Consider the following 24,771-nt stretch of genomic DNA (forward strand, 5'->3'; position numbering starts at 1 on the left):
CCATCTGGCTGGGTTTCCCCAGCCACTTTGGGCAGCTCCCAACAGAATATTAAAAACACAATAAAACATCAAACAATAAAAACTTCCCTAAACAGGGTTGCCTTCTAAAAATCAGATAGTTGTTTGACATCTGGTGGGAGGGCATTCCACAGGTGGGCGCCACTACCGAGAAGGCCCTCTGCCTGGTTCCCTGTAATCTTACTTCTCGCAGCGAGGGAACCACCAGAAGGCCCTCGGCGCTGGACCACAGTGTCCGGGCAGAACAATGAGGGTGGAGATACTCCTTCAGGTATACTGGGTTGAGGCTGTTTCAGGCTTTAAAGGTCAGCACCAACACTTTGAATTGTGCCAGGAAACATACTGGGAGCCAATGTAGGTCTTTCAGGACCAGTGTTATATGGTCCCAGTCATCAGTTTAGCTGCCACATTCTGGATAAGTTGTAGTTTCTGGGTCACCTTCAAAGGTAGCCCCACATAGAGCACATTGCAGTAGTCCAAGTGAGAGTTAACCAGGGCATGCACCACTCTGGTGAAACAGTCTGTGGGCAGGTAGGGTCTTAGCCTGCATACCAGAGGCCTCCCCTCCGGAGCAGCAAAAAAACAAGCTGGTTCCATCTTCCATGTGACTTTTGGAAAGGCCACAGTTGTAGTAGAGCACATGCAGAAAAGCCCTGGATTCAATCCCTGGCATCTCCACTCCCATCAACCCCAGCCAGCATGGCCAGTGGCCAGGGGTGTTGGGAGCTGTTCTCTTACATTGTCTGGAGGGCTGTAAGCTTCCAGTCCCTACATGGACTAATCGTCTGAGCTGGAACAAGGCAGCTTCCTACTCTTAAAAATATGTTTGCTCCATCGACAAGCCTTTTGCCCCATGACAGTCCACTGGGTTGCGATACATTTCCTCTGGAGTCAATGGGATTCTGTCTTGCGCCCTGAAAGGACTTGCACGTCAGCCAACATTACATCAACCCAGACGGCAGACGGGTTGCAGCCTCACCTTGCTTTTGAAGGCAGCAACCTGTCCCAGCAGTTTCTCTGGCCTGTAATAGGAGGAGCCATTTTGAACCACAAATCTCACGTCAGTCTGTCTCCCGTCTATATTTGTCACGCTGAAAACCACGATGTCCTCAAGGCGGACCGAGAAGATGCCTGCCAGAAGATCCTTAAACTTGTCGTGCCTGCTCTCCTCAGGCTCATCCTTCCTTATGAACTCTTCTGCAGTCATGTCTGATATGGAGATGGGTGGTTTAAAAACAAAACGAGCTTATCGGTCCAAGAGTCTCAGGACATGCAGTTAACTACTTCATATATGTTTATTTGAGACACACACACACACACCTGTTTCCATTTCTAAACAGTGCACACAATCCTCAGAAAACGGGACAATAAAAGAATAAAAATATATCATAAAACCAACTATATTTAAAGCTATTTTTACACTTCCTTCGCTTTTCCCAAGGAACTCGTGGCAACGTACATGGTTCCTCCAAGCCCCATTTTATCCTTACAGGTTAGAGCATGGGTGGGCAAACTAAGGCCCGGGGGCCAGATCCGGCCCAATCACCTTCTAAATCCACAGACGGTCCGGGAATCAGCGTGTTTTTACATGAGTAGAATGTGTCCTTTTATTTAAAATGCATCTCTGGGTTATTTGTGGGGCATAGGAATTTGTTCATTTTTTCCCTTCAAAATATAGTCCAGCCCCCCCCCCCAAGGTCTGAGGGACAGTGGACCGGCCCCCTGCTGAAAAGGTTTGCTGACCCCTGGGTTAAAGGGTCAACCTGGAGATTTGAACCAGGCTCTCCTCGCCCAACGCTCTAACCATTACACCATACTGGCTCTCTCATTGGCTTCCACTGCAACCTGGCTAAGGTCCATTTCACATCTAGGAACATAGGAAGCTGCCTTATACCGAGTCAGACCACCTAGCTTAGTACTGCATACACTAACTGGCAGCAGCTCTCTGGGGGTTTCATACTAGAGTCTCTCCTAGCCATTCCTGGAAATGCCAGAGACTCAACACATAAGTAAGCTCTCTCTCTCTCTTTGCCGAAATAGCTCTTCCCGCTAGTTGCCTTTCTTTCATACATTATACGATCACAGACCCGTTAAAACAACAAAGAATGGGAAGAAAACAGCTTCCTGATACTCTTGTGAAGTGGTTCACAACAAATTCCTGTGCACATGTTGTTCAGTAAGTTGTGTTATTTTTAACTCAATTATTACAAATTATGCAAAACTGCCACCAAAAAAAAGCCACATTAGGTAAAGAGAAAGCAGACGGCTGAAGGGAATCTTTGGTGAGGACCCACAGCTCTGGGGCAGATGTGTGGGGAAGTCTCAGGTCCAATCTCCAATGGCCTCTCCAGTTAGGGCTGGGAAATATTGATGGAGAGCCCCTAAATGGGGAACCTCAGGCCCCCCAGAAACCAAATACGGCCCTCTAGGTCTCTCTACCTGGCTCTCGGGACTCTCCCCAGCCACGCCCCTCTCCCTAGGCCACACCCCTTGCCAACCCTCCCTCCTTGGCCTTTTCTCCTGGCCTGGATGGAAGACAGAGGGGTGAGTGAGTGCTTGTAGCAAATAGTCTACTGTGCAAAGGCAAAAAAGTGACATCTGTTGCTTCACCTCGCACCCTGCCCACCCCTGGTATGTGACCCCAGGAGGAAATATGGGTTTTTCTGTCTATCTAAAAAAGGTCCCTTACCCTGGTTGGCGTAATGCAGCTTCCTTGAACCTATGATCAATATGTCTCAATTTTTTTAAAAAAACAACAGCAGACTAGGCTGTTCTGCCAATAGAATTCAGCCCCCTGAGATCAATAAGAGGTGAGATGTTTCTAAGCACGATGGGAATCAAAACTCAGCCGACGAAAGAAAACTAACCTGCCAGGCGTACGGTTGCCGAGTTCCGAATGGCTTCGTTTTCTATCTCTTTGACATGTATCTGCACAGTTGCTAGAACGTCAGGCCAGATTCCATCTGACACTCTGATTTTAAACTCGTACGTTCCCTGAGGAGCATTATCCACCATAAGCAGAGAGCCAGTCCTTTGATTCAACCTGAAAGATCTTGAACCACAAAACACACACTCATGCTCTGCAATCAGTAAAATGTCTCATGGGCAACACACTTCATTCTCAAGGGGCACCATTTTCACCCAGGCCAAGTTTATTTAAACATTCTAGGGGCATTTATTTAGCTGCGTTCTCTGGTTCTTGTTAACACAGGGAGATTTAAGTGGAAGGTGTGCCTCCCTGCACCTGATTTTGCTTCCATATCCTCTCTGTGGCTAAGCAGTGACCAATTCTGATGTAAATGTCTTCTTGACAAGGATTACTCCTGCAGAGGCAACTGGATGGGGGAGAAGCTTTACTTCCTCATTGTAGATTTTACTTACATTAACGTATCATCCACATACCCAAATTACGTAACATCTACATCTCCGCTGCCCAGAGGAAGACTGGGAAACCGCAGGAGTCCATGCCTCTCTTTCTGGCCCTTCAGGTTCTCCCTACACTACACCCCTCACTAACCCTTGCTTTGCACCCTTCCTTGAGTTTTTGCCTGACTGGAATTTGTCCTTGAATTCTGATAATGCCTCTCGTTTCCCTGAATGAAGGACTGGGGGCGGGAGAGAGAGTTGAGAGTGTATACAGAAACTGGGCCCCTTACAAAGGTAACATTTACGTTCCTTGCTCTTCCTACTTTCGCCCACTGGCAAATTGCTCCGAGGGACCCCGTCCCTGGCCAAGAAGTGGTGAGCATTTGCAAATTCAGAGACGACAGGCAAGAGCCAGGAGACGGAATAGCACCAACAAGGCTTCCAGGGGCTGGCAACGGGCCTTTTGCTGGGATGTGGTCCTCAGCCGATGCCCTGCTGATGTCAGACCTGGCTTCCAGCAGAGGGCCAACATGCCTTCTTAAAAACTCAAGGACATTCATTGGGATCACTGATGGGTGTGGCTCCACAAAGCATGTATTATTTGAGTGTTGAAGGATGCACATTTGTCATTCACACTTCTAGTTACAGGTAGGTAGCTGTGTTGGTCTGCCGCAGTCAAAACAAAATAAAAAAAATCCTTCCAGTAGCACCTTAGAGACCAACTAAGTTTGTTATTGGTATGAGCTTTTGTGTGCCGGTATCTGAAGAAGTGTGCATGCACACGAAAGTTCATACCAATAACAAACTTAGTTGGTCTCTAAGGTGCTACTGGAAGGAATTTTTTTATTTTGTATTCACACTTCTGCCAACCTTGATGTGGGGGGGACACACAACTGCCGTGCAAAATGCTGGGATGCTATACATACATTAACCCTGCATTAACCCTGCTTTGCACCTTTGGTAAAGGGGGTCTCAGCATTTCATGGCGCAAATGCGGCTGCATCAGTGACACGACAGATTGTCCCAATTGCAACCCGCAATAAATGGCAAGTGCAAGTTCAATAGATTGCCATCTCCATACCAAGCAATAATCTAGGCTTTATATATACAAAGCACACATAACAAAACATAAGAAAATAATTACAGAAGCATAAATATTAAATATTGCTCTGCTTGACACAAATACAATCCTCACTTGTGCATTTTTCCTTCAGAGACAAATGTTTTATTGTCCCAGTCATCCTGGTCGGGTGCAAACACTTCCCCAAGCACCGTTGTCGACCATTTTCCTGTTGAGATAAATTATAATAAATCTGCATTAATTTTTTCCCCTTTTTTCCCGAGGAGCTTGATATCCCAGAGCATTTATTGCTGCATTTGTCACTTTTATTGCTGCTTGGCTTTCACAAAGGTTATGATCCAAGACGTTTCAAGTAATGCAATAGCAAGTACTCTGATCTTTCATATAAGTGCAGCTGGGAAGCTCGTCCACAAATACTGCATATATAGGATTGGGCACGCTCTGGTCTTAAATTAAATAAAATAAGATTTCTGTGCAGAGCTAACTAAAAACTCTTCCACAGATAAAGCTGATTTCTAGTGCTTGAATATATTGCAAAAAGAGAGAGAGAACATCTGCATTTGTGGGTTTTATCCCTCAAATGCAACCAGCGGAAGTAAAGCAACAATGAAGAGTGTAGCTCTATAGCAACGGCTCTGCGTACCATCCCAGGTTCAGTCCCTGCTTTCTCCAGTTTAAAAGGCTTTCTGGGAACAGGAGCAGGGGAAGACCTTAGCCCAAATTCTAGGAGAGGAGCTGCTAGCTGGAGTAGATAGCAACTTGGTCCAGCTCAGCAAAATCCCAATTTGTATTTTTACTATACACCTCATTCTCCCCATCTCTGAGATTTGACCAGCCACTTCCACACAACCTTTTCCATTCATCTGCACTTCATGGCCCTTGAATCTAGCAGTGACCCAGACCGTGATCAACTCCCCCCTGGAAACCTATGTCCCCACTGTGGAAAGACGTGTGGATCCAGAATTGGTCTCCACAGTCACTTACGGACTCAACTGTTAAAACCATGTTTATGGAAGACACTCTTACTTGGCTAAGAGTGATCGCCAAAGAAGAAAGAAGAAGAAGATCCAAACACAAAGTCAGAGACTGCATGGACAACAGAAGGGGAGCAGGGCTCAGAGCTGACTGCATAATACAGGGATACAAGTGTGCCTGAAGCAGCTGGGCAGGAACCTCTCAAGCTGCCGGGGCCTAGTGCCTGGACCCTCACAGTACAAAGAACCAGATGTCTCCCAGCCCATATCACTAGCCTGGCAGGGCAAGGAGCATACCAGGAGGGGGGCAATGGGATGGAGGAGGAGCACCTGTCTTCAGGACAGAGGGTTGGCCCTTTACAGCTGTGCAGTTCTCCGCAAGGGGGTGGAGCCTGGAGGAGGGGCATCTGGAGACAAGAGGCTTAAAAGGCCCCAGTTTCCCTCCCAACCTGCTTCTGAGCAAGTTGCTCACTTGCCTCTTTCTCTGCGGGATCTGGCACCGGACCAGAACACAAGGCTGCATAACCATAAGCGCTAGAAGCTTGTTTCTGTTTTAAAGTGGTGTTAACAGGCCTAAATGAGTTGTGGCCATTAATTTCAATGGGGAAACTCAAGAGTAGAAGTTAGCACTGGATACAACCCCAGAGATTCTAATTCGAGGGAAAGCATTCCTATGGATTTGCCAAACTTGATTCCATGTTGTTTAGGAAATCCCCTGCTGTTTCGCTGGTTCTAATCAGCAAAAAAAAAAGTGGGGGAAAGGGCACGGAAGAGTCCTTGCCTGAGGGAACTGGCTAATGAGGACAAAAGTAATATGAAAGCTAGCAGCTTGCTTTGTCTGATTGCCTAGGCAACACAGGAGGAGGCAGTTCTATGTAACCTGCGTCCAGGACAACCGCTTCTGCCTGCAGACTGCACAAATTACTTTGCAATATCAAATGCATGCAGGGTGACATTATTTCGTTATTCTGAATCACCTTGCCTGCTTGGGAGGAAGCCCAGTTGGATTGAACTGCATTTGTTTCTGAACAGACATGCTGCAGATCTTTGCCATCGACACAATGTTCACTTTTTTAAAAAATGAAGTAAGCATTTGGAGTGTTACTCCCCTGCTCCACCCTTTAGCTCAGGCATCCCCAAACTCGGCCCTCCAGATGTTTTGGGACTACAACTCCCATCATAACAGGACCAGTGGTCAGGGATGATGGGAACTGTAGTCCCAAAACATCTGGAGGGCCGAGTTTGGGGGTGCCTGCTTTAGCTGATCGCACATGGGGTTTGCGTGCTGCCTTGCAAATTGCTGCAAAGGGCCTTTTAAAGAAATGAAATATATAAAATCTTTGCCATTTCACACTGAGCATGTACAGAACGTTTTCCATCTCTTCGGTTTAGGAGTTGTAGGAAGAAGCATCATGGCTGCAACTAACAGAATCTTTCCTTAGATGGAAAGAGGCATCAAATACCTTTCCAGGTCAGAAACAGTCATTGAAAACCAGTTGCTCTTTTAATAGTACCTACTGTGGTGAGAAGAAGCAGCTTGCTTGCTGCAACTCAAATCTGCACCACCAGGACATTTTCAATTTCCCCATCTATCTCTCACCCTTCATAATATAAGTCTGTTTCAGTCAGTCACTTATCTTTCTCATTCTCCCCATCCATTCACAAGCTGTTAGCAAGGATGACCCACAAGTTGAAATTTTCATTTGGCCGCAGTCATTCAGCTAGTTTGGACCAATCATTCCATGGCTGGTTAATAGTCTGGAACAGTCAGCTAAAATGTCATCCATTAGCCTATGTTGAGGAGGAAGCACAACTCCTACCCACCCCACCCATTGCCTACCAAGCTTTGACCTGCACATATATGATCAAACTGCTATAATGGCGGTCCCAGTGAGTGGCAAAGTCCTTTTTCATTGTGGAAGCCATTTTTATTTTCCAAAAACGCACATAAAAATGGTGCCCACTTATCCTCTTGGAACTCTGATTCTCCACTCCACTGAAAGGAGTTCTCCTCTCTGAAAAGAAAAAGAGGGGGATTCAAACTGCAAATTTCAAGCTGGGTAAAAGGTTTCTGAATTCCTCGTGGTCATTTCTGACCAGCCCTAGTGTAAACTGGCTCTCTGTTTAAGCTGCTCTGACTACAGGAGAGGAGATGACAGTTAAAGCATGTCAAGACATCTGTACAAATATGCCCATAGTTTATGCGATACCCACCTCTGTGTACATAAACATAGATCACTTTATGGCCAGCTTCATGGCTGTTGTCATTTTCGTCACCAATAGTGATGGTCAATATGTTTGTGGAACTCACAGGGGGGCTCCCACTATCGGTTATAATAATGGGGAGGTGGAACAGCTTCTGCTTCTCTCTGTCAAAGGACCTCAGAGCGGTGATCGTTGCAGTATTATTTCCATTGTCGGTGAGAGAGAAATCCAAAGAATTCTGATAATCTGGTGGCAAGAAAAACATAAAAGGTGGCCCATTCTCATCACTGTCTGGGTCAAAAGCCCAAAGGAGAGGAGACGCAGGGCTCATGGAAACCAGCTGAGGCCCTGGCATATTTTCCCAGACCACAGGCATATATGGGGCCTCAAACCTTGGCCCGTTGTCATTGACATCCAGCAAGGCAACCAATACCGTAACACTTCCTGTTTGGGCAGGTAGGCCTTGATCAGAAGCCTGTATTATTAGACGGTACTCCTGAATGACCTCGCGATCCAGCGGTTTGGCCACGGTCACGTGGCCGTCCTGGTCTATCGCAAATTGTCCGGCTGGATCAGAATCCACCTGGATGGAATATTCAGTATCCCCATTCAAACCAGAATCCTCGTCCGTGGCCGTCACGGTGATTATGGTGGTTCCCACAGGTATGTTTTCAAAGAAAGGGCTCAGCTGGACAAACTGAGAACTGAAAACCGGCTTGTGGTCGTTACGGTCTTCTACTTCGATCAAGCAAAAGGCGGTGCTAGAGAAATCTAGGTCTTCCACCTTGATTGTAAGGTTGAACCACCTTTCGTGGATCTGCTCATAATCCAAGGCCTTTTTCAGCCTGATGGTAGCGTGGTGGCCTTCCTTGTGGCTTTCAATGTAAAACTTCTGTTCTGGATCCCCACCAATAATGCTGAATGTCAAGTGAGCGTTTTCCCCGCTGTCTTCGTCAGCTGCCGACACTTCCAGAACCTCTGAGTTGACGGCAATGGTTTCGGGGATTACAGTATGCCAAACTTCCTGCGTGAAGCTAGGGATATGATCGTTTACATCTGCAACCCAGATGGTTGCTGTGCCTGTCCCCGCCAGTCCTCCACCATCTTTTGCTTCAACGGTAAGGAAATATTTTTCCATCTTTTCTCTGTCCAACATCCCTTCCGCCACATAGATGTTGCCAGTACTAGGATTGATTTTGAACAAGTCCATATCCAAGTCATTTTTCACATTCTCAATTATACGGTAAGTCAAAATTGCATTGAGACCCACGTTCGGGTCATCCAAGTCTACAGCTGTCATCTCCATGACGAACGTGTCTTCAGGTGAGCTTTCAAAGACACTCCCGTTGCAATCACTGGGCATGCAGGTGAACACAGGGGCATTATCGTTTATATCCCAGATGTTTATAATCACATCTGCAAAGCCAGTAAGCCCTTCCCCTCCTTCATCCGTTGCCAGCACAACAAATCTCCAAAGGGCTCGCTCTTCCCGGTCTAACATTTTCTGGGAATAAATGCTGCCTGTGTTCTCATCGATAGCAAATACGTCATCTGCCCCATGTCCATGCAAGGAGTATCTCAGATCACCTCCATCCAAGATGCTATCAGGATCATTTGCTACAACCTATGGAGAACAAAGTTTAAGATGCATAGATCAAGTAACCACAGATCATAAATTCAGCATCATATATCAACACAGAACAACAAATAAAAACGATGTACTATGTATAGGCTGAAAACAAACAGTATCCTTATCAAATGCTGGCAGCAGCATCTTTCAAACTGAAGCTATTATCCTAAATAAGCATCTGGCATTCAGACTGCATGTGGAACACCAGCATATCTAAGAAGGTGAGAATCAGAGCCACACTTCATCACAAAACAACCTGATTCAAGTTCTAGATTTAGGAAATTGGCAAGAATGTAATCCGTGCACATCCATGGAATCAGTTTGTTAAAGTGAAACCCGTGCAAATGTCTAGATTTATCTGTTGGCAGAAGAAGAAATTGGCCATCATCCTACCCTTCTGTACTGGAAACAGGAAACCCCAGGTGCACAGCTGAGAACCCTAACCAAGTTGCCACCAACAAAGAGGCCGACTAAGGGCTGGTTCACTACTAGAGGCAGCCACTTTAAGCAAGCAGCAAAGCCACGAATCACTTTTGGGTTGCGGTTTCTAGCAGCACCACAGGCTGATCTATGCATCGCCTTGTATCAGAGATGGGAACCTTGGACCCTTTCAAAGTTGCTGGACTACAACTTCCATTACCCCTGCCCATTGGCCATGCTGCCTGGGGCTGATGGGAGCTGGTGGTCCACATCTGCAAGCCCACGGGACTCCCAGCCCCGGGGACAGAGGATTTTGGTTTATTTTTGTGGCTTTTATCATTGACTTACCTCGGGAATTGTTTTGTATTTTCAATATCGTTTAGGTACTTTGACTTGATAGCCACCTTGAGTTCCTTGGAAAGTAGGCGAGATAAAAGTTGTTTTTCTTTTTTAAAAAGCTTTTATCCCACCTATTTTCAAAATAGCTATCAAGTCAAAATACCAAACAGCATTGAAAACACAACTATAAGGCACCATGAGGTTCTTGGTTGAGTCCAATTTGTGAACTGCTGCACCACAACTAGGCATCCTGTGCACTCCAGGGAGGAGTAACTGAAGAGTTGAAGCCAGGTATACACAGGTATTAAGGCACTGGCTTCTGCAGTTGTAACATGAGCAACTAAGTGGGGCTGTGTGACACCAACTCTTGGTGCACTGTAACCACTCACTGTAATTTGGATGAGCCATTCCCAATATACCTGAAGAACGAAGACCGGAAGGCCATCCAGTTCCTCAATCACACTTCCGTAATATTCATTGAGAGAGAAAACGGGAGCTTCGTCGTTTTTATTTACAACGTTGATGATTACAATGGCGTAATCCTCCCATTTCCCATCAGAAGCCAATAGGTGGAGTTCATACAACTGGGCTTCTTCGTAATCTAGTGACTGCGCAATGAAGACGACTCCTGTTTCTGGTTCAACATCAAACGCTCCTCCGGTGTTTCCGGCTGTTATCTGGTACCTTAACTTTGCATTAGTTCCTAAAAGTGGGGAAATGGAAAATATGCTTTCTGTAAAACCAGGATCATGATGATGAAGATGATGATGAGACACTCCTTTTTGCCTGACATTCCGTAAGGCGGAGTAGCCAATGCACTGCCCTCAGGATGTTAGTGAACAGCAACACCCATCATGCCTGACCATTGGGCATGCTGGCAGGTGTTGATGGGACTTGTAGTCCAACAACATCTGGAAGGTACCCTGCCATAAGGGCAGCATTCAGAAGCAAATCGCTTACTGCGGAAAAGTAGATCTAATCACTGCATTGAAGCTCAGGGGCCCTGCCTGATGTTCCCCCAGCTTCCTTGCTCTCTTTCCTGTATCAGAGATGCATACTGCCATATGGCAAACCCAAAGTCATCCTTCCCCAGCCCTAACTTTGTTTAATGTGCCTAAAGTAAATAATTATTTGCCCCAAGGCCTCGCGGGGGCTTCGTAAAGGAGGTGCTCAGCACCTGTCAAGCTCAAAACGGAATGTTGAGAGATAAAAGACCCGTTTCCCCCTTCCTGGAGCTGCCAAAAGACGGTCCCCGATGCTCCGGAAAAATTAACTCATTAATATTTCAGGTGCCGCCACCGGGAATCCCGAAGCTTTTACCTTCGTCTTCATCATTAGCGCTGACAGTGATGACAGTTGATCCCACGTCTTGGTCTTCCTCCACATTAACTTCATAGACACTCTTGGTGAATATGGGCTTGTTGTCGTTGACGTCGCTGATAAAGATGCGCACGTAGGCGGTGTCTGGAGAGATGAGGAACAAGAGATTAAAATACTCAGCTGTGCCACTTCTGTCAGCTGCAATTCCTGAAACTGTCTCGCCTCACGTTAAATGAAGACGAATAGCGCAGACAATACAGCAACAGAGCCTTAGGGTTGTGGACAATTTAAAATACTAACATTACTCAAAAAAAAAGTGCTTGGATATCACATGAATGTCACATCCCATTTGTTTAAGCAGATAACATGTGAATAACGGGTGCCTAATACGGGAACTGTAAATGTTTTGTTATCGCTTTCCTATCCTGAAAGTCGATAGTGCGGGTTTTTAGCCCTTTGCTTCAGAACAGCTAAGTTCACCAGTGATTATATTTTAATTTGATTATTTATTTATATCCAACATATCTCCCAGACCGGGCACTCAAGGCGGCTTACTCAAATGAAAACCACATGGAATAAATCCAGAAAGTTAAAAAACATAAAAAGGCGATTGTTTAAGAGCAGTTAAACTCTACTAGAATGAAAAAGAAATCTATTAAAATTCAGATAATGAAAGCAGCACAGCTCCAATTAAAAGGACTCTCCTTTCAAAACAGTCAATTCCAAAAAAAGCCTGTTGGAATAAACGGTTGTCACTTTCCATCAGAAGGAGAATGATGAGCCAGTCTAGCTTCTCTAGGAAGGGAGTTCCAAAGTTGGAGCAGCCATCAAGAAGGCCTTCTCCCCCTCTGAGGGGGAAGAGGACTGAGAAAAGGGCCTCCCCCAAAATATCAGAGTCCAAGCAAGGTTGTATGGGAGAATACAGATAGCCAGGGCCTTATAGAGCTTTACAGATAACTAAGTTCTTTTTCTGTTCAAGTTGGGTTGAGGCTCAAAAACCAGGGAGCCAAGCAACCATCTCCTTGTCCTACTTTCTGGCAGCCGCCCTAGGAGTGGGGCCCCCATAGTACAGGACCTCCAATTCCCACCTCCTTGAGTCGCTAAAGAAGAACACCATGTCCAATGGTGCCACAAGCCACGGACAGGGCAAAAAGAATCAGCAAAACTGTATTTCTCCTCCCCATCTCTCTCCTGACAAAGACCATCAGTCAGGGCAGCTGAGGTGCTGCTTCAGTGCCAAAACTTCTTTCAGAGAAACGAGTAACAAAAAGAAAAATGGATGCCACAAGTGTTTCCACCAGTACACCTCACCGGTATTTGGCTGGCCATGCTTTCCAGGGCGAGCTGATTCTGAGCCATCTGTGGACTTGACTTCCAAGAGGTACGACGCCTTCTTTTCCCTGTCAAACACGGAGGCGGTATAGATGGAACCCGTTTTCGAATCCAAGCGGAAGAACGTGTAGTCACCGCTGCGGTCAGGTAGCAGAGAATAAGTGATCTGAAAGGTTGAGGGAGAGAAGGGCTACAATGAAAATCAGGCATTATTTTTGTCTTTACGTTGAACACGTCCTGGGTAAGCAAAATATACCTGACAGAGCACATGTACACAAACACCCTAGCCCAAGCGTTTCCACGCACTTGACCTCAAAAGCAAGGGGAGATGAGTGCACCACCTTATGCTCTTAGGAAAAAATATACCAAGCAATACACCCACAGTGAGTCTTGAACCAAGTCTGGTATCAGCTACCCCTCACTGCAGCCATAAGCCATCAAGTACTGTCACTGGCAAGTTTTGCATTTAGTCTCCGAGTGCTCGATGTGATGGGCTTGTAAAGCTATTTTTAGGTGCACACCTAGGATGTTTCGAGTGCACACAGGAAAACATAATGTGTGAACACAATGCGTCCCTGTCTCATACAGGGGCAGACGAAAGAGAATTTCATTCAGTCTGCATTTTTAATGCCAATGGACCTAATTAGCACCTTGCAGACTAATATGTGGACTGGAATGTAGTTTGAAATGTAATTATTCTCCAAATTCTGTAATACATTTCTCAACTTTAGAAATGTACCAAACTCCCCCCTCCCCCCCAAAAAAAATATTTTAGGATTACGTGTGTTTAGAATTTCACGCACTAAATAGATACTTATTTTGTATAGAATATAAATCTTCTCTCCATTAAAAAAGATATCATGGATTAATGCAGAAATGGGATAGAACATGTAGATGGATGAACCCATGCAAAAGCCGGGAATAAACTGGCCCACCCGCCCCGATACAATTACACCTGTCAGGGAGCTGTACTTGGCTGTTGTTCCCCATTGAGAAAACCTGTGCAAAGAGACTCCACTGTTGTCTGATGCTGAATCTTGCAAGTTCTGGCTTACCTCACCATTCTGGCCCAGGTCGAGGTCAGTGGCAGAGACTTGGAAAACCAAAGTCCCAACCTCTGTTCCTTCTGTTACAGAAGCTTCGTAAATTGAGGAGGTGAAGAAAGGGACGTTGTCGTTGACATCTAAGAACATATTTAGAATTCAAGCAGTCAGCCCATGTAATATAACCATTTGCATGCTTAAGGGGGTTAAAAAATTGTATTGCTTTATCTAGGGGGTCTCGCAAGCCAGAGTGCCTTGAGACCCAGGGTCTTATGCCCAATGGTTTGGAGGGCTGGGAAGGTGCCATAGGCTTATGCAAATCTTCCCTGCACCCACAGCCTCCCCCACTTCCTTTTTCACAGTAAAACAGAGTTTTCCGTTACATGTGAACCAGACAAAGTATGGTTTACCCAGACCGTGTTTTGCCTGCAAACAAGAGCTAGAAACTGTGGTTTGAATGCTGTGCTGCTTTGCATTGACAACAGCTTTCCTGTACAGATGTGATCGCAAACTAGGGTTTGCAGAGAAAGAGGAAGTGGGGAAGGACATGAGGGTTGGGTTCAGGGAGAGCGCATGAGCCTGGGGTTTACTTACACAACACCCAGCTGTGGCATATTGAGGAGAATGGAAGCTGAGCATCCTTAGCATTGTTCGTTGAAAGGCAACCCAAAGAAAAAGCGCAACTTTGGAAAAAATGATCAGAATTTGTTCTGTCTTCTGAAGGGAGTTCCACAGCTATCAAGTACCCACCAAAAGCTGTCTACATCTGCAATCTACCTTCTAGCACACGCAAGGTGACATTCCTGTACTTGGGACAGTGCAATCAGAAGCAGGAATGAAAGGGGCTCCACTCAGTAAACGGTATGCTGTTGGCATTTTGTCCCCGTTGCCAGAACATTACCCACCTGTCACATTAACGTAGACGGTGGTGAATGCAGCAAGTGGCACCGAGGCCACATTCTGGGCCCGGACCCTCAACAAAAAGGACTTGGTGGTTTCATAGTCCAAAGGCTCAGCTATGAGGATGGATGCAGAACCATCATCTCTGTTGGGAGTCAGGTAGAATCGGATTGGCATGTTGGTCTCCGGAACCAGCCCCTCTTCAAGATTGTATGTGATGCGTGGGTCGCCAAGGGGAGACGTGGCTTTAATTGTCTGCGCAATTCAAAACCAGAGAAAGAAAAGGATTGCTTCAGCAGATAGTGATCATTTTCAGAGGATACACATTTAAAATGCTTACAGAAGCACATGCAGTTCTTTGTATACAAAGAAACTTAAGCAAACAAAGCTTAAAAGAGCCCACCGTGGATTTTAACCACATCTAATGTGACTTGACACTTATTTGCATGTTAAATCAGGCTAGCATAAATAATATTCTACCAGGAAGAGGATGTTGTTGGACTCCAACTCCCATCATCCCTGACCACAGGTCATGCAGATGGGAGTTGGAGTCAAACAGCATCAGTGGGGTTCCCCATCCCTGGAATATACTATGCTCCTTTCTGCTGTTAGACAAATGGTACATCTAACCCAGCAGCATCAGCTCTGAATGGCAAAAGGTTGCTAAGTGACCTAAGGTCACCCAGTGACCTTCATGGTCAAGTAGGGATCTGAAGCCTGATTCCAACACTCTAACCACTACACCGCACTGGCTCTTCACAGTGTGCTAATTTAAGATGGTAGTTACAAGAATACTGCACAACTGTTTCCTTTAAAAAAAGAAAACCCAACTTACCACAATGGAAGTATCTCTTGTTGTATTCTCTGGAATGACGACTTCATAGCTGTCCCTCTCCCACTGAGGGGGCTGGTTCTTTGCACTGGTGATGGTAACTCTAAGCTCAACCTTGCTACTCCTGTTCCCTCCATCCATTGCTATGATTTGTTGAGTTATAAAGGATTTCTGGGCAAGGGAAGAAAAGGATTGCTTCAGCAGGGAGTGATTCTTTTGAAAGACAAAAATCGAAGCTATTCAGCTTTGTCGGTATCACAGTTATCATGTTTTATTTCTGCTCAGAACTTTCATCTTCCAAATAGCGCCAGTGACAGAGCCAAAGTACTCCTCGATTTTTCTTATTTCCCGTGAAAAAGCAGCTGTTGCTTCCCCCGCCCCTGAAACCTTTGGTGGAAATAGCATTTCTCTCTCTCTCTCTCTCTCTCTTTGCACGAAGCACAGTATAAACACTACAGTGGTATCTCAGGTTAAGAACTTAATTCGTTCTGGAGGTCTGTACTTAACCTGAAACTGTTCTTAACCTGAGGTACCACTTTAGCTAACGGGGCCTCCCGCTGCCGCCACACAATTTCTGTTCTCATCCTGAAGCAAAGTTCTTAACCCGAGGTACTATTTCTGGGTTAGCAGAGTCTGTAACCTGAAGCATCTGTAACCTGAAGCGTCTGTAACCCAAGGTACCACTGTATTTTATGGAATATTCTCCCAGGTAAATGCTTGTAACATGGGTCAAGAACCTCAGATATGAGGCCCAGTATGTCTCTATAGTCTCCTCTGACTATCCCTTCAGAGTCTCCCCATGACAGACTCCCTCACCCATCCTGCTTTGCACTGCAGCAGAATGTTTTTGCCTGGCTGGCATGTGCTATTTGCTTCCCTGGATGGAAGGAGGAAAGCGGGTGTAGAAACTAGTCTACTGTACGAAGGTACTGTAATATTAACATTCACTGCTCCACCTACTTTTTGCCTCTGGCCCCACCCACCACTGGCATGTGGCCCCCGGAATGTTGCCCAGAATGGAATGCAGCCCTTTAACTTCAAAAGGTTCTACACCTGTTTGTATGATTGCAGCCTGAGTCTCTGTGATGCCTCCTGTGTTCCACTTTTCCATATTGCAAACTGGGTTAACATTCCACGTGAAAAAGAATTCTGGAGCTCTCGCAAGCCTGCTCAGAACTTTTCGCTAGGTCCTAGTAAGAGTGCTGTGCTCCTGATATCAGTGTGTGTTTTAAATCACTACTGCTACAGGCATACAGGATACAGCCATCCTGTGCTCTTCAGTATTTATTGTGATGGGCTCCTTTTGCTTCTTGAGGATTTGAGCGACCAGGTAATTAAACACTCTCTGCACACAAAGGGCTTCCCCTCCAACTATAAAGGCAGAATGAGCAGCAACACCCTGCAGTGAACCCTCTCCTTTCGCAGAACTCTCTCCTTTCGCAGGCATCCTCAGCAGGAGGCCTTGCGCAGCTCCAATGGCCGCAGCTCCTTCTCTCTCGCATACTCAGGAGGAGCCTGTCTCGGACGCTGCGCCGCACTCACCTTGGCAGTTTGGCCTCCTCCACCCCCTCAATATTTGGGTGGCTGAGCCTCCTGCTAAAGAATATTGAGGGGGGTGATGAGAACTTTCCCCCCACCCTGAAGTTGCCATGCTTGCCACCCACTGCCCATTTTTATACTATGGATATAGGTGTCAGTCAAATGAATTATACTCCAGTTCAGTCCCATTGACGTCAATGATAAACAACTTCTGTGTATCATCCCTGAAAAATCAACTTCGTTTATAGTAAAACTGTCAATCTCCTGCAGTAGCAGAGAAAGATTCAAAACCCACCACCACCGTCTGTTTAGAGCCTCACAAGCACTCCAGAGCTTCCTGTGGGTAGGATGTTGTCTTTCCAATCCTTTTCTGGCAACCCACCAAACATGCATTGCCTGCTAGGGCCTTCTGTAGCTTCTACTTACCAAAGAATCTACTTTTTGAGGGTGGGAGGGAACCCTGCAACTGTTAAATCTGTATGTCACCATAGTAATCATAAGCACAATTTCGTTCCGTTCACAGAAGTTCCTAAGATTCCTCGCTGCAGAACTTCAGAAGGTTTTGAATGACGGTAAACTTAAAAACCAACTCTCCCAGATATGACCTGTCAAAACTGTTTATTGCTTCTTTTCCCACCAAGGCACAAGAAGAGTTATCAGTCTGACATGACAGCTGTGAATGGCTTTATGGTTAAAGTAATAATTCATTCAGCAGGAGGGGGAGGAGGAAGCCCCTCTCAACTGAAGCGCAGCCATCAGGGTGGCACTAATTTATGCCAGGAGAGAAAGGGACCCACGATGCTGCATGTCTCCCTGTTTGGCATCTTGCTCTAGCTACCATCTGCAGATGCCGCCAGCTGACATCTGGCCACAGACCAAAGGCAACTCGCAACGTACCTGTAACAAGGGTTGGTTGACATAAACCCAGCCTGTAGCAGGATTGACCTGGAAGTACTTCGTTTTCCCACCTGCTGCAGAATACGTGATGGAAGCGTTGGAGCCGTAGTCGTCGTCATGGGCTGCAACACGGAGGAAGCTTGTCCCAACACTCGTGTCTTCTCTCAGGAAGTCTAGGAAAGTGCATTTCATTAACTCAGTGGGGCAGAGCAATGCTACAAGCCATCTGAGCTCAACGTTATTTGCAGGCAACACTCTGCAAATTTTCCGTGAACAATAAAAGCAGCTGGTGAAGAAGTGCCCTGATGTTATTGCTTGCAGGGTCCTCTTATGTTTTTTATGTTCAGTGGCACATTTGCCTGCCCACAGGTTTGGGGGGCAGAAGAAGGAGATACACAATAGTGGGCAGACACCAGCACCATTCCCCTGGAGGAGGAGAGCAGAGGTTAGGAGGGCTGGTTTGGATTGCCCTGCTATTCCTGTAGCAGAGCATTCTGCTCTGCTATTGTTTCCCTATATATAATAGTCCTGAGTTAAGTATGTAGATTGCAATAAGCAGAGAAGGGAGCAATTGCTGGAACCATGAAGGGACACCAGCTCCCCCAGCCACGTGCCCCTCCAACACATACCTGGGACTCTTAGAAGGCAAAAATGCTGCTTAAGTATTATTGTATTCTCTTTAACATTTTTGTTAAGGCAGGGACATGGATGGGTTTATGTGGGGGGTTTTTTTAAAAAAAAACCTTCTGAAATATTTTAATTTGTATCGTTTGTATTTGCATTGTTGCATTTGTATGTAGCTGCTTATCTTCAGGAGCCTTTATGGCTGAAAAGCAGGATATTAAATAAGCGGTAACGTAACCAATCTAAAAAGGAAAAAGTGACAATTCATCCGTAGGAAGCGGGGGTGGGGGGGACATATGGAAAGCAAACCAGAAACACACAAGAAATCTTAGGCCTCAGGTAAGCTCGCAATCGGGTGAACTGAAACGCTATCCAAGGATTCGCAATTACATTCATAATGAGTGTTTTCAAATCTGGGGCTGTTGTCATTCACATCCGAGACCACAACGTTGATCTGGCAGATCCCAATGAGGGGCTCGGCCGCCTGGTCCGTGGCTGTCACAGTAATGGGATGCTCTCGCTGCTTCTCCCGGTCAAATATCTGAAGTGTTGTCAAGATGCCTGAAAATAAGACCACAAGCAGAAATAATTCAATACTGTGTATTTAACCAAGGACTGAGATGAGGGAAGAAGCAGGAGGGTTTACTGCCTGCTGTTTTTTCTTGCAGTTTCAGTTATTGAGTGCTGGAAGAAAGATGTAAACTGAACTAAAACTCATCTACATCTGTAAATGTCCTTTCCTCTCTGTTTCTCATTTCCCCCCAACTATAAGTTCAGTTTGCCATATTTCCATATCAACTTGCTATTTTCTTTTTTTTTTAAGATACATGAAAATTCACTAGCATTTCAGTACAAATTTCTCCTAATGTGCACATTTTTGTTTGCAATGTTGCCTTATCTGCATATTTTCCCAAGCAAATTTTTCTTCTTCATCATCATTATATCTGTTCTTCACCTACAGGGGTGTGCCCAAACTTTTTCCAAAGAGGGCCAGATTTGATTAGGTGAATATGCGCGAGGGCTGACCTTTTTTTAGGATTGATGTTGTTGAGCTTTTGGGGGGATTTTACCAAAGGAAATAAACCGTCATAGGGGCCAGATTAAACTAACCGACCGGCAGGCTGGATTAGGCCCCCAAAACGGACTTTGGACATGCCTGTCTTACAATAATTTAAAATGCAACATACAATTTTGTACGCTGTTTTCACAAATGTAAGCGTTTTATATAGACTTTTCATGAACACACACATTTTTGTACACATTCACTTGGAGAACTGCACCACAAAATTCAGAGAAGTGTGAATTTTGGAAAGCTGGCTGCAGTTCAGTTCACATATTGTTACAGGAAGTGGGAATTGGGTAGGTCTGTATCAAAATGTGAACCAAAGTGAATTTCTCCCCCACCTCTGTCTACAACCCATCAGTGAGATACAGAGATGCAGCCTGCTCACCTGCAACTGAGCAGGAGTATCTTTAGGTAAATAGTAAACTATTACAGGGCAAATGTAAATGGCTGTCGGTCCACTAGAAAAAATCCGAAATCCACAACTGGGTAACACCTTTATTATCACCAACCATTTTAACCTAAAGACCGTGACTAAACATAAACTTCAACATCAAATAATATCTGACCCCATCTTTCCACTACCATCTGCTATGCGTAACCTTTTGAAGAACTCAAAAACCTGCTCATTTTTGGGGGGTGACACATTGGTTGTTCACACTAAAGGCACCAACCTAAAGCTGAATTTATCAAACCTACACTTTCCAAAACACAGACTTCCTTCAAAATTAGCACTTATTTGAATTTTGCTATGCAGTTCTCCAAGCAATGTTTACAAAAATGCATGTATCAGAGAAATGCTTCTAGAGATAAGATAGTGAAAATTACATACAAAACTCCATTATATTCCAAGAAATTTCTTGCAAATAAATGTGCACGTCTATCACAGCTGCATACAAAAACGTGCTTATTAGGAGAAAATCACACTAAAATGCTGAATAATTTTCATGTAGATTTTTTTCCCTAAGTGCAAATTTCTGCAGAAACTTATGGAAAGCTGAATTTTAAGATTGGAAAAATAAGGAGGTGAGAGAAGCAAAACTGACAGATGCTTCCATTCCTGCCTGTCTGTGGATTTTTCAGCTTGATAACTTTATCCTTTAAAGGCCCGGTCACCTGGCACCTCTGTATTCTCACTAAGCCCAATGAAGCTGCAACACAGTGGATTTACCTGTGTCAGGGTGGATGTTAAAAGCGGGGAGGGTCCCCTCTCTGTGCATCAAGCCATATTTCACTTGGCCATTGGACCCTTCATCTGCGTCTGTTGCCACCACTTGCAACACGAAGGTTCCCACCGGCTGGTTTTCCAGCACAGAGGCATGCTCACGATAATGCTGGCACTGGCAAAAATAAGGACAATGATAATAATGCAAAGACACACTTAAATACAACTTGACATATACTGCAAAATCCAGAATATTGGCAATCAACTCCAATCACTCAACAAATAAGGGTCAAACTATCATGATCTCAGCTGCATAGTTTTGTCCTTGAGCAAGAGACGTGATGCAGAAACCACGGGGAGGACCGTAACCTTAAAGCATGGGAACTTTTATTTTATTTTTATTTTTTTGGTAATGTAAACAGCAGGCATGGGCCTCCAGCCCTGCACCAAGGCCACCACAGTTTGTGAAAGAAACCTCTACCTGCTCCCCCCTCCCACCAATATAAAGTACATTGGAGCTGCACTCTTAGCTCTTCGTGAATGCTGTGTGCCAAAACAGAACGGGGTTCATAGTTGCTCTCTCCAAGTATTTGACATGACGCAAGGCAGCCTGTTTACCTTCTGAAACACAGGTTTGTTGTTATTGACATCATCCACATGCACAATGACCAAAGCGGTGCTTGTAAGAGAGTGAGGTCCACCAGAGGCATTGTCATCTGTAGCCGTGATGTTAAGGACATACTCTGGACCCTGCAGCCTAGGAAGCGGGCTTGAGCGAAGACGGATTAACCCTGTGAAAGATTTCAAAGGGAGGACAGTTCGGAATCATGGAACTTGAAAGGCATAAGGGACCTTGGAGGTCCTTTAGTCGGACCCCCTGCTCCATGGTAGGGGTCATGCAACTACAAACACCTTGACAGATGGGTGCCCAATGTCTGCCTAAATGCCCCCAGGAAAGGAGAGCCCACCAGCTCCTGAGACAGGCTGTTTCACTGTCGGAAAACTCTTGCCATTACAGGGTATCTCCTGTCGTTAAGCCGCAATCTGCTCTTTGCAATTCCCACCTCTTTGTTCAATCCCACCCACTGGAGCAACGGAGTATTTTAAAATATGACAAATGTATTTTGCTGTTTTAACTGCTGGTGAGGTCACAGGGTACTGGATTTGGAAAAGGCAGACCTGGGTGCAAATCTATGCTCAGCCATGAAGCTGCCGGAGTGACTCTGAGCCAGTCGCTCTCTTTTGCAGAAGTATTGTTGGAAACCATGCACTGAACAACCCGGATGAAGGGTAGGATATAAATCAATCCCAGAACACCTTTTAAAGCTGTTATGCCAAATGTTTCAATTTCAAAAACAGTAGCTTCATGCCATGCCAAAATTCCAAATGATTAGCTATATCAGGTAGTCCAGCAGAATTATACAATATAGCTCTTACCAGACCAAACCAACTCCAGCTGGAGAAGGCGAGAGAATAACTTGTTTGAATGCTCCCCTTGTATATGAAAATACTTCCTTGCACAACTTCTAGCTGAACCCTATCCTTGAAACACTAGCTTTCTATGTGCAGAGTATAATATTTACTGATTGATTGATTGATTGATTGAACTAATGCCATTTTTAAACTGTAAAAAATAAAATAAGAAACCCAAAATATCTGCTGCCACTGCAGTTATCCCCCTTAAGTACTCCCACTATCCTAGAAACATGCTGAACTGGTTTACCCCAGTCCTTCCCCTAAAATTGTACCACCACCTTGTTTCAGACAGAGGGACAAAATGCCCACTACTGTTTGAATGAGAACATGATTCTTGAATGTGGGGGGAGGTCCCAGATCTGAGTCCTGCAGCAATTTTTCGGGTATATTGTATTTGCATTCTGACCCTCTGCCGGTCTTTAAAGAGCAAAGCTGACAGTTGCTGTGAGGAGCTTCTGTTCCACTGGGCCTTGGGCTGCAGCAACCTTATGGGTCATATGAGGGCTGGCAAAATCAGAAATACATTTTTAAAACAAGTTTGTTTTAAAAAGCAAAGCAAACTTCAGCTATTTAAAAAGCTGCAGTGAGCAGATGTCATTCATTCCTGTGCCAGCACCATCCTATCATGTCTTTTATTTATCCGATGTAATAAGAAGTGTCGTTTGCAAATGGACGGTTATGAAGATGACAAGTGCCACTCACTTCCCCTTGCAAATGCCTTCGCCTTCACTGATTGTATTTTGACATGTGTCTTAGCTTCACCTTGGCATTTCAGGGTATCAAGCAAATTGTCATTGACAGCGCTATATTAAAATAAAACTGCCCAAGGAGACAGCATAGATGTTGGGGAGTCTGACCAAGCAGGGGGTAACAAAGTCAAAAATCAACACAGAATTCACACCTGTTACAGAAAAGATGGATATATGCTAAGGCCATCTCCACAAAAGCTGGAAAACTACAATTGGCAACCAAGCAAACTGTCCAACAGAGGAAATGTGTTAATCTCCTGCAAAATAAAATTTGCTAAGGCACTTTGAAGACAAGCATGGCTTGAGATTTCATAAAATAAAACCTAACTCCAGTGGGTGCAATTCTTCACCAGATCTTTCTAATTGTAATACACATTTATGTGCTTATTTTGCAGGCCAATCATGAGCCAATAATTCAGCATCACCTCATTTGTGGGGAAACATCTTCTGGAAGTTAAAACAAAAAGTGAATTCTGGATTGGGTTTGGAACCAATCAGTCCACAAGTTCATGCCGCAGAGACCCCACCCAGCAAGAGGTAGTGGGAAAGGCTCATCAGAACTGGTGTGTCAGGGTTTTGGGGGCTGGGATACTGCTGCACACACAGCAGTAGACAGGCTATAGATGTAAGAAGGAACCAGCTTCCATTCTGCCCCTTAATCACTGCATGCAGTACTGTCTCTGTTCTGCTGCAGCTCGGCTTCTGACAAAAAAAACACTATTCATCTTGCTGACGGCTGTGCTGAAATTCCATGGAATTAGTGATGTTACCATTATTCCAGTTCCACACCATTCATTTGAATGCAAAAGAAATGGAATACAAAGTACAGGGTGTCATCAATGAGATGTCCTTTGTGGACTGAAACCGACAACAACAGTGAATATCAAATGTATCTGCTGGATTGATCTCTGTTCTGGACATGGCTCAAATAAGCAGGAATGGGAAATTTCCACTCCCATTCCTGGCTTTGTGGGAATTCTTTGGTATCCTTAATACAGGGAAATGGGGAACCACTGAAAAAGTTGCTCCCAGCATCCCTGGGTCCTGCTGTAGATGACCAATGTAACATCAAAGGAATACTGGGAATCATGGTGGTGCCATTTCCCACAGTTCCTGGTGTCATCTCTAATCTGAGATGAATTCTTTACAAGGGGAGAGTGTTTTTCGACTCAAAATCTAGTATTTAAATTCCACCCATCCCCAGTTTTGGAGTTTGACCCATCATCGATTCTGTTGTCTAGCTCAGCTTTCCCAATCTGCTGCCCTCCAAATGTTATGAACTACAACTCACATCAGCCCCCGTCAATATGACCAACATATGGAGGGCACCCAGCTGAGGAAAGCCAGCAAAAAGAAAAAAGTGGTGTTGAGTTGCCAGATCTTTCAGCATAGGAGCACTATGTGGCACCAGTTTCTTGGTGGTAGAACTGCAGCGATGAAATGGCGTAAACATCAGTAGGATAGTTTGCATCACTGGCAGTTTTACCTTAACACCTGTGGCATTATGAGGCCACTAAGCATTTGTAACATAAAGCAAGCCATAAAGGGGTGTGGAAAGCTGCCATCTCTACAGGAAGATGTTTGTGTCAATTCCTTGTACCATCGTTTGATGGCATCTGTTTCCGGCTTCTGAAATATATTCAGATCTGGAGCATTAATATTGCAAAAGCACTAGTTGCATAAAAAATTAATTTTTTATGGTAAGTGAACCCCTAAGACTTATCAAAGATGAGAAGGACAGATCTGTGGCGTCTTATTTACTTCTCATTAGCTCCCTGGCTCAGGAGAGTCCAGAAAG

General features: G+C 45.0%; 1 protein-coding gene across 1 annotated transcript in view; it reads right to left on the reverse strand.

The window, feature by feature from the left end:
• The window catches only part of LOC128420317 (neural-cadherin-like), a 92,950-nt gene that overhangs the window by 28,169 nt on the left and 40,010 nt on the right, over positions 1-24,771 (reverse strand). The window contains exons 8-21 of the mRNA XM_053401925.1: positions 21,367-21,539; positions 20,755-20,923; positions 18,911-19,081; positions 17,897-18,069; positions 15,464-15,631; positions 14,634-14,883; positions 13,741-13,868; positions 12,665-12,851; positions 11,354-11,497; positions 10,453-10,736; positions 7,654-9,268; positions 4,580-4,673; positions 2,886-3,070; positions 998-1,227 (exon numbers count right to left, since the gene is read on the reverse strand). Of these exons, the coding sequence (XP_053257900.1) occupies positions 998-1,227; positions 2,886-3,070; positions 4,580-4,673; positions 7,654-9,268; positions 10,453-10,736; positions 11,354-11,497; positions 12,665-12,851; positions 13,741-13,868; positions 14,634-14,883; positions 15,464-15,631; positions 17,897-18,069; positions 18,911-19,081; positions 20,755-20,923; positions 21,367-21,539 (3,971 nt within the window). The remainder of the gene's footprint in view (positions 1-997; positions 1,228-2,885; positions 3,071-4,579; positions 4,674-7,653; positions 9,269-10,452; positions 10,737-11,353; positions 11,498-12,664; positions 12,852-13,740; positions 13,869-14,633; positions 14,884-15,463; positions 15,632-17,896; positions 18,070-18,910; positions 19,082-20,754; positions 20,924-21,366; positions 21,540-24,771) is intronic.

The sequence above is a fragment of the Podarcis raffonei genome, chromosome 8 (genome assembly GCF_027172205.1).
Source record: "Podarcis raffonei isolate rPodRaf1 chromosome 8, rPodRaf1.pri, whole genome shotgun sequence".
Taxonomy (NCBI): domain Eukaryota; kingdom Metazoa; phylum Chordata; class Lepidosauria; order Squamata; family Lacertidae; genus Podarcis; species Podarcis raffonei.